We start from the raw sequence: 12,476 nt of genomic DNA on the forward strand, positions 1-12,476 counted from the left end.
AAGGCCCCCACATGCGCACTGCAAGGTTGCTCATGGCTGAGCCCAGAGGACCAGTCTGTGGACATCAGGACCCTGCCCTCCATAAACAGAAGGCAACATGTGGGATGAGAGAGAAGCAATGTCATTCCCCCCCTCCCAACCCAATAAAACAGCCCAAGAGAATCTGGGGTCCCCTCTCCTGTGTAGCCTCTGCTATGACATTTCCCCAAAGAAGGAGAGCCATCACTGCACCCCGAGTCCAGAGGGCCAACAAGAGTGAGTGCTAGTGGGGATGAGGCTGACTCCCTCCAGCTTCCTACTAAGTGTTCCTTGGGCATCTCACTCCACAACTCCAGACCTCCCTGCAGGGGACAAGGCCCACTCACCATCCAGGCCAGCCCTCCCCACCCTGCCCTTACCTGCATGCTGCCGCTTCTTCCTGCCCACAGCAGCCCCGATGATTCTCAACAGCTCCTGCTCAGAGGCCCCAGCTCGCAGGTGATCCCGCAGAGATACCTCAGAGTTTCCAAAGAGGCAGACCTACACGGAGGCGAGGACAACATGCCTTCATTATCGCTGAGAGCCTTGGCCTCTGGCCTCTGAGCAGCTAACTCCTTCCCTGAATTCCCCAGGGAAGGGCACCAGGGCCCAGGCCTCCCATGGCAGGGCCCCCAGCAGTGAGGGACAGAGGTGCTGTAGGGAGGTCAGAGAGTCTACAAGAGCAAGATCCAAAATTGGACTTCCCAATGCCTGTATGTGAGTGAGTCACACTTCCCTCAGTGTATTTGAAAAAACTAAGTAGATGCCAACAGAGATAGCACATAAAAATCCAGATCCGTACCTTCTCCTGAGACCCTTGCTGGAATGGCCTGTTTACCACCATGAGAATGGTCCCCAGTCAGCTGGAGCTGTGTGTGTCCTGGAAGTCCCCTACCCCCTGCTGTGTCACACACATCCCAACTCACCTCAGCCCCTCCAAGTCACTTGTGGATGTCACCTGCCTGCCCTGTACTTATCTGGGCCTGCGATCACTGCTTGGAAGCTTCAGCTGAGGGCTGGTGGGGATGACAACTTAAGGTCGTTCAAACTTGCTGAATGCTTCCCAACCTCTGTAAGGGATGAGGCAGCCCCAGAAATCAATGTACCGACCATCCTTCCACCAAAACTTATAAAGCATCTACTCGGTGCCAGCTCTGCACAAGGCACTGTGGCCACAGAGAAAGAAGAATGTCTGAGAAGCTTCTGAGGGCAGAGACCACTGGGGAAGATAAAACAGAAGTGAAATCTAGGATCGTTCTAATTGCTTCACCTCATTCCTCAACTCCCCCACCAGCCCCAGGGTTCCCTTCTCTGCAACAAAGAGGTTCCTCCTGTGGACTTTACCTGCTGGGCCCCCCTCCAGCTGGCTCCTGCCTGGGAGATCAGGGGGTAAAGGGAAAGACAGACCTTGAGGCACTTCTCCCCTGCTTCCTCCCTGCTTTGATATCCGGGCAGCAGCTGCTTCTCTGCACAGCTCAAGTGTCAGTGAGGTAGCCTCTCTAAGACTCCAGCCCTTCCTGGGCTCCAGTGACATCAACGCCTCTCCCTTGGCCTGCCTAAGTGAGAACAGCTGTTTGCTGCTGCTGGTCCCAAGTACCTCAGTATCCCTTATTGATCGCCTTAATCCTATATGCTATAAATAGCTTCTTCACTATATTCTCTTCAGAATCCCATCTTCCATTTCCTGCCAAGACCTCACAGATACAGACCCCACCTACAGTCCAGGTCAATTCCATATCTCCAGCCCAGAAAAAAACCCAAGCTTTTCAGCAACCTGCTGGATGGTTCCTATTGGATTCAAGTTGGATGCCTCTAAATCCAACCCACCATCACCACCCTCCCACAACTGTAAAAGATCCCAAGGCCTCCCAGATACCTTGATGCCTTCCTCCCCTCCTTAAGCAAACATTACCAAGCTCTCAGAATCTTCCTTCAACACACACTCTTACATATTTGGAGAACCACTGAACAGTCACCTAAATGTCTTCCTGTCATCACATCCAACCTGTGGCTTATAAAACATGCATGGGGGATGTCTCCCCTGTTCAGGAACCTTACACAGCACCCTACTGTCCACAGAACACATTCTGAACCAAAGCCCTCTACAATGTAGTTTTCCCACAGCTGACTTTAATCTGCCCTAACCTGCCCAACCAGTATGAACACTACGTGTGCGCCCTACCCTCCTCACTTCTGCCCCACCCATTCTTCAGGCTTGCCAAGGTCTGCAGTGCTCTTCCTTGAGGCCCAGCACCTCACGGTCTATGCAGCCATGCATGTGGCAAGGACTCCCATGCCGCCACACATTGCCTCTGTTTGGTCTTGCCTCTGAGTCTGCATGGCCCTGATGAGAAGGGGTCCCGACATCCCCCACAGGGCCGAATGCACATGACATGCTTGTTAGATATGAGTAACATCCATGTCTGGTTTCAGAGCTGAGCCCCTGGCCTGGTGGAAGGGGCTAACCATGGTGGGGGCCAGGCAAAATGCACATTGATTCTTCAGCTCTCCATGAGAGCTGGAAAGGAGCTCCCAAAAAAACAGAAGCTACTTCAGGGCCCCACAGAAGGAAGGAAGGAAGGAATCAGGGTGACATTTCCAGAGTGGCCATGCGTTCACCCCCACGTGTGGCTCCCATCATGCCCCCAAACCTGACATTATTGCACCAGACACCACCCACCCCTGCACTGTGCCCTGCCAGTCTTCTGTCGAATCAGGGAGCACAGATGGGAGGAGCTATAAGAACACAGGTGGCAAGGGTCTCCGTGGTAGAGGGGATGCTCACCTTGAGGTTCCCATCAGCTGTGATTCGCAGGCGGTTGCAGGTCCCACAGAAATGCTCAGACATGGACGTGATGAAGCTGATCTGGCCTTGGAAGCCAGGGATTTTAAAGGCCTGGGCAGGGGAGAGTGGGAGGAAAAGGGCAGTGAAGGGGATGAGCTACAGAGCCCAGGCTCTCACTCGGTGACATCAGAACCTCCGCTCCTCAACCCTCTCTCAGAGGGGCCCTTATGAGGCTCCACCCGAGGCCCTCAGGTGATAGAAGAATCTGGTAAGATGGATGACCCATGGGTTCTTGACCCATGCCTGGCTTGCTCTAGATAACAGCTGCTAAGGCAGCATCTTTAGAAAAGGCTGTGTGGAAGAGGGATGAGCAGCGCCCCCTGCCACCTACTGTAGTGTGTCCTCTGATACGTGACAGACCCCCACCCTAGCCGGACCCACATCTTCCTCCATGAAACAGGGAAGTGGTTGTGATAGCACTGATGCTTCCTGCTTCAACAGTACCATCCCCCATCACTGCATCCCCACCACAGTGCAGCCAGCCGCTAGCTCTCCATCCTAGGGTAGAGGCACGACCTTCCTCCAGGCCTGTCCCACACCCCCTGCTCCCTAACCTTGGCTGTGCTGGACTCCTCCTCTGGCAGCTTCTCCAGCTCTGGCCACTGCTGCCGGACAGTGTCCAGCATCTCCTTATAGCTGACCATCTTCTTGAAGTTCCACTTGTTGCCTGTGTGTGGGTTGGGGGAAAGCAAGGGAAGCTTCTGAATCAGAGTTGAAGGGGCCCCGGGGTCTCCGAGTCCATCCCCTGCCATAGCACCACAATCAGTTCTCCAGCCTCTTGGATGGGAGGGACAGGGGGCCCTGCCTAAAATGGGTGGATCAAATCACACCTACAGTGGACTCCGAGAAGCCACCAACAACCCATCATCATCCTAGACTCGGTGCCTGCTTGGGGCTCTCCCATCACCCCTGGGGTCACCCATACTTACCTGGTGAGCCATCCCACTTGACCAGCAGGCCCAGTCCCTTCTTCCCTTCCCCACCCCGTCCCTGGTCACTGACCATCAAAGGGCATGTACTCTATGAAGCGCACGTCCAGGGGGAGGCCCTCGGTCAAGGCCGCAAAGTCCAGGAGTTCATCCTCGTTAAGGCCTCGCATCACCACACAGTTCACCTGGCCAGGGGACAGTGGGACCATGAGGGCTGTGCCCCCTGCATTCCTTTGTGGCACCCCCATGGGCACCTGGCTTCCACTCAGGGACCCATTCCTGCTTCTCCCACTCAGTTCTCTAAGTTGGGGGGATTCCATGGGGTCACTGATTTTCTCCTTTCTCACAAGGGTGGGTAGGGCTGGACCAGCTGGGAGAGAAGAGGTAGGAGGATGCATGCACTTCAGCCTTGCTGGCCAGAGCTGAGGGCTCTCAAGTAGGCCGGGGGCCATGAGGGGAAGGCCAGGGTCGTGTGGAGGGACGTCGGGAATTCACAGTGGGGGCGTGGCCTCACCTTCACAGGGTTGTAGCCCAGCTCAATGGCCTTGTGGATTCCCTCCATGACCCTGTGGAAGCCTAGGAGGGAGAAACAAGGTCCATGAATTTCTGCTCTCTCCTCTTCCCCCACGCCTCCACAGAAAAGCACCAGAGCTATAAAGGAGCCTCAAAAACCATCTCGTCTGGAGATTGGCAAATGTTTTCTGAAACAGACCAGAGTAATGTCGTAGGCTTTGCAAACCTAGAGGCAACACGGAGGATCCATGTAAGTATATGTCACACAGTATTGACTCAATTCCAAATATAGCAGTGATAACTGAGTGCAATGTTTTGTAAACCAGATCTAAAAATGGGATACAATCATGCAATTCTTTTTGCAGGGACAATATTTTGCTTAAATGGAATTCATAATGTTCCCTATCATCAACTGATTGCGAATGTTTATCGTAAAATGCATTCTTGGCTCAAAGGCTATATGGAAACGGATGTGGCCCTCGGGCCATAGCATGCTGACCCTGGATCTAGCTGAACCCTCTTGTAAGTCTACAGGAGGAAACGGACACTCAGGCAATGCCCTGCTCAGAGCCTCATGGCTCCATCTTTCAGAATGCAGGTTTTCCACTCCCATTTCAGTGTTCTTTCCTCAACAGTTCATCAGTGATTCACGCAACACATACCCTCCAAGCACCTACTACGCACAGGTGCTTTTCCAGGGCTGGAAAGTGATTACTGTCTCAACAATCATTCACCACAGTCAATGTGACCCCGGCTGACTTCTGCCCAGTTGTCGCATGCATATAATCACGTGATCACCTACTGCATCCCGGCCCCCTCCGGCAGCCCCCAGCCTGCACAGCCTGGGTGGTCACCTGTCAGAGAGGGTGCCTAGCGATGGTCCCCAGAGTTTCCTTGCAGCATTTTCAGACTGCTCAGTGAGAGGGTAGAGGGAAGAATGTGTGGCTTTGAAAAAACAACGCTGCTAGGATAACCTAGAGCTGTAAGTTTTCTTTTCTGTGAAACACTCCCCTCCAAAGGCAGGTGGTAGACGAAACAGTATGAATGGGAGGGAAGATCCGATTTCTGCAATCCTTGTGCCAGGAAATAAGAGACAAAGAGAGGGGAGAAGGTGTATATAGGGGTATAGGCCACAGATCCACCTCCTACTTTCCCACCGTAGGGCCCTTGCAGGTTCTTTACTCCTGCTTCCCTTTGGAGTATGTGCCATTGATTCAAACCCTTCTGTTCCTCAAGGCCAGCATATAACCCTCCTCCTTGAAGTCCTCCTAGTTCTCTCCTGCTAATTCTTTCTTTCTTCCTCCCTGTAACACTTTAATCAATAGCACAAGGCAAGCAAAGGCTGTCCTGGGGAATTTCATCTTTTGGCCCTTAGCAGCCTGTAAGGCAATGTCTGTGTGTCTTCTGTCCCCTCCACAGCACCTAGAGCAGCGCTTTATAGAGGAAGGAGATGGAGTGAGTGCTTCCTCAGCACACGGAGGGTATAAGCAGGGCATCACACCCTGTTTATGAAAAGGGAGAAAAGAAGATTGTGGGGCCGATCTTGAAGCTATTTCCAAGGAAGGAGGAGGAGAGCTGGGTCTCCCTGCCATCCCTCTAATTCTCCAGAGCCCTCAATCATGTACCCCCTTCCCCCATATCAAAAGGTATCCAGACCTGAAAAGCCTTTGCCCCAACATGAGATCCATGCCAAGGGGAAGCCAGGCATTGGTCCACTACGACCCAGAGCTCAAGGCTGGCTCTGCCTTTCCACCTTTGGCCTCCTGAGGCAGCCGAGCAGAAGATGTGGGTGTGCTTGCAGCAAGGGGTGCCTAGGAGAGGTTTATATCCAGGCAGGCACAGGGACAACCATGGGGGACTGCTGGGGGACCCCCACTCGACGGCACACACCCACACCCTGGCGTCCCAGAGTGGCTACTTCCACCTTGGGCTGTCCACGTTTCTTCAGAGCTCATTGTACAATGACCAGTTCCACCCAGTTTGCCATGGACTGTCTTGGTTTTAAAACTTCAAGTCCTTCATTCTAAAACCCCCTCCAGTCCTGGGCAGACTGGGGCTGGGGTGGTGGGGAGGTTGGTCTCCCTAGGTCATTAGCATCTGGCCCCAAAAGTCACTGATGTACATTTGGCAAAGATGAGGGGTAAGAAATAAGTGCTGTGACTTACCAATAGCCCAGGCACCAAGAGGAAGCGACCAGGCCCCTTGCTCAGCACTGGCCATGCCCTCCCCAGCTAAGTGGACTCTGGGAGGGAAAACCCACCCCATCCACATCTGCTCACCTTTCCTGCGGACGATGAACTCAAACTTGGCAGGCACCAGGGTGTCCAGGCTGATATTGATGGCGCTGAGACCAACCTTCTGAAGCTGGGGCAGCATCCGGGCCAGGTTGATGCCATTGGTGGTGACACCAATGGTCCTCAGCCCTTCCAGCTGCTGGAGCTGGGCTGTAAGGACAACAGGAAGGGGGTCAGACTGCTTGCTTGTTCTTGGTGGGGCCAGGAGGAGGGCTGGAAGGCAAAACTCTGTCCAGTCAAAGAAAAGAGGCTCTTTACAGACCCATATTAACCAAGCCAAATTTTAAAAGAAATCTAAGAATAAAAATTGACAAAAATAACCAAAAGATTAAGCACTGAGTGCTCTCTCTTTGCTAGGTGCTCTGCTGATGGCTTTGCACACATTAGCTCATTGAAGCCTCACAATAACAATGATCTCATTTAGTAAATTAAAAAAGACGTTCTCTGAAAGACTATGAAAATTGCTTAATGTCACACAGTAAGAAGAGTTGGCATTTAAATCCACGTGTACCCAACTCAAGACTCTGTTCTTAACAATGAACTACTACACAGGTCCTGATATTCTGTATAATGAAAGCATAAAAGTGTTTGAATTAAGTGCTATTTGACACTCCATTCTACCAAATGTCCCTAGAAATAATGGAATGATTTAAAAAATCCATAACAGCATTGGAAGGTAAGAAAGAATGCTGTAAATAGCCTAGAAAGGTAAAGAAGTACTGAAAGAAAGCAAATGGATTGATCAGATGGATAGAGACCACAGCTCAAGTGCATCCAGGAGTTACATTTGGAGGAGTTGGGCAGGTTGGCCTCATCCTTCCCCGCAGGCAGGGGAAGGCAGCAGAAGCATTTGCCTCAAGGACAGAGCACCAGTGCAGACACCTAAGCCAGCCATGCGGCTGTGTTAGTTTCTTCTCATGCTGCTAATAAAGAAATACCTGAGATGGATAGTTTATAAAAAAAAAAAAAAAAAGACGTTTACTTGACTCACAGTTCAGCATGGATGGGGAGGCCTCAGGAATCTTACAATCATGGCAGAAGAGGAAGTAAACATGTCCTCCTTCAAATGGCGGCAGCAAGAAGTGTTGAACAAAACAAGAAAAGCCCTTCATAAAAACCATCAGATCCCGTGAAAACTCACTATCATGAGAACAGCATGAGGGTAACCACCCCCATTATTAAATTACCTCCTACTAGGTCCCTGCCATGACACTTAGGGATTATGGGAACTACAATTCAATATAAGGTTTCGGTGGGGACACAGCCAAACCATACTGGGGGCAAGCCCTGAGTCCTGGTGACACTCAGCAGTACCTCACACCCCTTCTCCACAACCTTGGAGCAGCCCATAGAAACACAACATTGCCAGGCAGGCCAACACAGACCTCAGGCACTAAGATGAGTATGCCACCAAGAATTAATAAACGTTAAAGGAGGATGCCATGAAAGAAAGATCACCAATTCCTCAAATAGAATAATGAAAGGAAGAGGAGAAGGAACAGTGGTAACAGAAAACAATTCTTTTAAAAAACAGAGGGAATATCCTCATTGGGCTAAATACTCAATCCTGAAAATAAACCAATGGAAAATCCTAATTAGGGCCCTTGAAAATTAAAATATATAGTTGCAAACTAAAAGAGAAACTTGAGAAGCAGAATGGACACAAGAACAAATGAGCAAGCTGGAAAATTCGGCAGAGGCATTCTTGAAGAGCTGCATACAAAAGACCAAAGAATGAAAAGAATGAGTCTGAAGAAACACACCTGCTCACATTCAAATCCAATAAAATCCAGAGAAAAGACAAGCTGTCAAAATATGTACAGTAGTTATCTTTGATCAGTAGGATCACAGGTGATTTTTTATGTTTATTTATAGGTAACATTTCTTTCTATAATGAACGAGTTTCCTTTTAGAACGTGAGAGGCATGCATACACTCCTCCCCCTGGATTTTAGCTGACCTCTGCTACATGGACAGTGCCACTGACCACATCCTTCCAGCCACCAGACCAGTTGTTTCCAAGAAGCTATGTAAATGCATGTCTGTACGAAGGCTCAGCTCAGCGCTGCATGAAAGCGGAAACCAAGACTCAAGTGCTCAAGTGAAGCCGAACTCAGAAAAAGGCAGAATATTACAAAATTCATCATCGGTTTCAGATAGGGGTGCATGGAAGTGCACACACTCATGGTGTAAGAATAAAATTATATAATCTTTCTGGAGAGTTGTACATGGAACTTTTTAAAGCCTTTGACCTGAAATTCCACTAAGAATTTAATCTAAGGAAATAATCATGGATGTGAATAATATTTATCTACAAGAGTGTTCATTACAGAGCAATACGTAATTAAGGAAAGTGGGAAATAATCTAGAGAGCCAACTATAGCAAACTGGTTGAATTATGTTTTCTCTGGATAATGGAATATTATGCAACTCAAAATGACTCTGTAAAATCATACACTGGGGTATAGGGAAATGCACACACTATATTAGGTAGACAGAACTGTAACACAAATGCAATCAACACAGAAGACAGTAAACATGAGATGCAGAGAAAAATGGCAGGCAGGTCATAAAACCAAAACGTCAACAGTGGTTACAAACAGGCAGTAACAACATTCTTTCTGCTTTTCTGAAATAAACATAAATTACTTTTGTTAAAAATAAAGTTTACAAGAGCTGTTGAAAAAGGCAAGAGTTTCACTCTGCCTCTCCCAATAAGGAAAATTAGCAGTGGTTGTTCATACCTGCAAAATCAACCCTGGAGAAACACAGAATCTATTCTTTCCCTTGCCCACTGAGGCCTCAGCACAATCACCAATTATCACCTTAATGAAGAAATCAGTGGCAACTTCCCAAAGAACTAGTTTAAAAGTCAACTGGAGGCTGGGTGTGAAGGCTCACGCCTGTAATCCCAGCATTTTGGAGGACAAGGTGGGTGGATCACTTGAGGTCAGGAGTTCAAGACCAGCCTGGCCAATGTGGTAAAACCCTGTTTCTACCAAAAAGACAAAAATTAGCCAGGTGTGGTAGTGGCACATGCCTGCAAACCCAGCCACTTGGGCAGCTGAAGCAGGAAAATCACTTGAATTCAGGAGGTGGAGGTGGCAGTGAGCCGTCATTGCATCACTGCATTCCAGCCTGGGCAGCAGAGTGAGACTCTCTCAAAACAGAACAGAACAAAACGTCATAAGCTGATTTTAAAATTTACATAGCCAAGCCTTAGTATATGTGAAACACTGTTGAAAAATAAAACGAATTTGCCCTACCAGATAATTGACTGACAAAGCTACAGTGATTAGGACAGGTTGATATTGGCACAGAGACTAACAAATTGACCAACAGAACAAAGTAGACCTGAAACAGATCAATACTTACAGAATGGCAAATTTATGGAGTGAGGATTGTTCAATACAAATAACAAGAAAAAGACAACTATCCATATGGAAAAAAATTACATTGGGTTCCCAAAAGTCATCTACAGATGAACTAAGGACTTATATGCTAAACTTACAATTTTTAGTGAAGAACATAGGTAGGTGATCTGATCTGGGGTTAGGTATTTCATTAACAAGATATGAAAACAACCATGAAAGAAAAAACAAAATACTGAAGAAGAACTGCTACTAATCAAAAAGAATCATTACACATGGTATACTTTTTTTTTCAGATTGGGAGGAGATATCTGCAACATATGTAAAGAATCTGTACCAAATCAATATGAAAGGACAAAGAACTAAATAGAAAAATGGGCAAAAGACATGAACAGGAATTACACAGAAAAAGATATTTTATATTTATGTTTAGCTAATTAACATGTGAAGAGATGCCAACTTCATTCTTAAACACAAAAATACAAACTAAGACCACAGTGAAATATAATTTTACACTTGTTCGACTGGTGAAAAACAAGAATAGTAGTGCTGGGGAAGCCGGTTGACAGGATCCCTTACGTAGTGCTGGTGTAAGTATATTTGGTACAACCACTTTATGAAGCAATGCCACATTGTTTTCCAGAGTTAAACATTCACATACTTCATGATCTGACAATTCCACTGCTAGACAAAGTGTACGCCAAGAAATGTTAATGAAAACATGAATGTTCAAAGCAGCACTGTCCACAACACAACTGGAACCAATTCAAATGCTCGCTAAAAGGAGAAAATAGGGTACATTCACATAATGTAGCAGTAGACCACAGAGGAAAAAAGAACTCTATAACATCATGCATTTTACTTGAGTCAAAAAAAAAAAAAAAAAAAGTCCTGAAGATTACACACAGCATGACATTGACAAAGTTGAAAACAGTGTATCTACTTTTTTAAAAGCAAGGGAATGGGCCAGGTGTGGTGGTTCATGCCTGTAATTCCAGGACTTTGGGCAGCCAGGGCAGGAAGATCACTTGAGTCTAGGAGTGCAAGACCAGCCTGGGTAACACGGCAAAACACTGTCTCTACAAAAAATACAAAAATTAGCTGGGTGTGGTGGTGCGTGGTGCGTGCCTGTTGTCCCAGCTACTCTGGAGGCTGAGGTGGTAGGATCACTTGCCTGGGCAACAGAGCTAGACCCAGCCTAAAAAAAAGGGGGGGGGCAGGGAGGTAGCAAGGAAATGATAAATAGAAAACTAAGGAATGCTTACCTTAGGAGGCAGTGTGGTGGGAGGCCACATAGGTAGTTAAAAAATATTGCTGCAAGATGGCCGATTAGTATCAGCTCTGGACTGCAGCTCCCAGCTAGAGCGTGAAGAGTGGACGCCATATTTCCAGATGGATTTTTATTGCTCACAGACCAGGAGATTCCCGGGCGGAGGGGCCCCACGGGTTGCCAGCACGGCTGTTTTGGCAGGCGTGGCGGGTCTCCACATAAAATACACGAGTCCGGATGTGGTTTCAGCTGGCAATTGAAGTGCCTGGGAGACAGAGTTGCCCGTTCAACCAATAAAAAGCAGACTGAAACAGGGAGTCAGGCCAGGAGATTTCCAGATGAAAAAGCACCACGAATATCCAGTGTGGCTGTTTCAGCCAGTGCAGTGGATTGCTGCATGGGAAATGACACAGTTCCAGGCGCCTTTTCAACAGGCGACTGGAATGCCTGGGAGACAGAGTCACCTGTTCAACTGATAAAAAGGGGACTGAAACAGGGAGCCAGGCCAGGAGATTCCCGGGCAATAAAGCGCCAAGAATCTCCAGCATGGCTATTTCAGCCGGTATAGTGGGTCACCATTCAGGAAATCACACAGATCTCACACAAATTTGGACACCTTTTCAAAAGGCGACTGGAATGCCTGGGAGACAGAGTTGCCTGATCAACTGAAAAAAGGGGACTTAAACAGGGAGCCAGGCCAGGAGATTCCCGGGGGGAAAAAGCACCACGAGCCCCCAGTGTGGCTGTTTCAGCCAGCACAGCGGGTATCTGCACAAAATCTCACACAAATTTGGGTGCCTTTTCAACTGGCGACTGGCATGCCTGGGAGATAGAGTCACCCATTCAACTCAAAAAAAGGGGACCAAAACAGGGAGCTAGGCCAGGAGATCCCCCAGCGAAAAAGCACCACAAATCTCCAGTGGCTGTTTCAGCCAGTGCAGCAGGTCTACACACAAGAAATCACACAAATCCGGGCACCGTTTCAACTGGTGACTGGGACGCCTGGGAGACAGAGTCGTCTGTTCAACTGAAAAAATAAAGGGGTCCGAGGAAGGGAGCCAGGTGACCAGGCTCGGCCGGTCCTACTCCTGCAAAAAATAGCAGTCTGAAATGCTCTGGATTGAGAATTTCACAGCAAGCACAGCTGAACCAGGGACGGTCCAGCTCTGTGGGGGAAGGGTGTCCGCCATTACCGAGGCAATCCACCACTACTGAGGTAGTCCGCCACTGCCAAGGT

The 12,476-nt window shown here is 48.5% G+C and overlaps 1 protein-coding gene across 3 annotated transcripts in view; it reads right to left on the reverse strand.

The window, feature by feature from the left end:
- The window catches only part of MOCS1 (molybdenum cofactor synthesis 1), a 34,352-nt gene that overhangs the window by 3,851 nt on the left and 18,025 nt on the right, over positions 1-12,476 (reverse strand). For all 3 annotated transcript variants that reach the window (XM_032253641.1, XM_032253640.1, XM_032253639.1), the window contains exons 4-9: positions 6,585-6,749; positions 4,307-4,368; positions 3,866-3,977; positions 3,418-3,530; positions 2,804-2,914; positions 399-519 (exon numbers count right to left, since the gene is read on the reverse strand). In XM_032253641.1, coding sequence (XP_032109532.1) covers positions 399-519; positions 2,804-2,914; positions 3,418-3,530; positions 3,866-3,977; positions 4,307-4,368; positions 6,585-6,749 — 684 coding nt within the window. The remainder of the gene's footprint in view (positions 1-398; positions 520-2,803; positions 2,915-3,417; positions 3,531-3,865; positions 3,978-4,306; positions 4,369-6,584; positions 6,750-12,476) is intronic.

The sequence above is a fragment of the Sapajus apella genome, unplaced genomic scaffold (assembly GCF_009761245.1).
Source record: "Sapajus apella isolate SASKATOON/1434 unplaced genomic scaffold, GSC_monkey_1.0 scaffold83, whole genome shotgun sequence".
NCBI classification, from domain to species: Eukaryota; Metazoa; Chordata; class Mammalia; order Primates; family Cebidae; genus Sapajus; species Sapajus apella.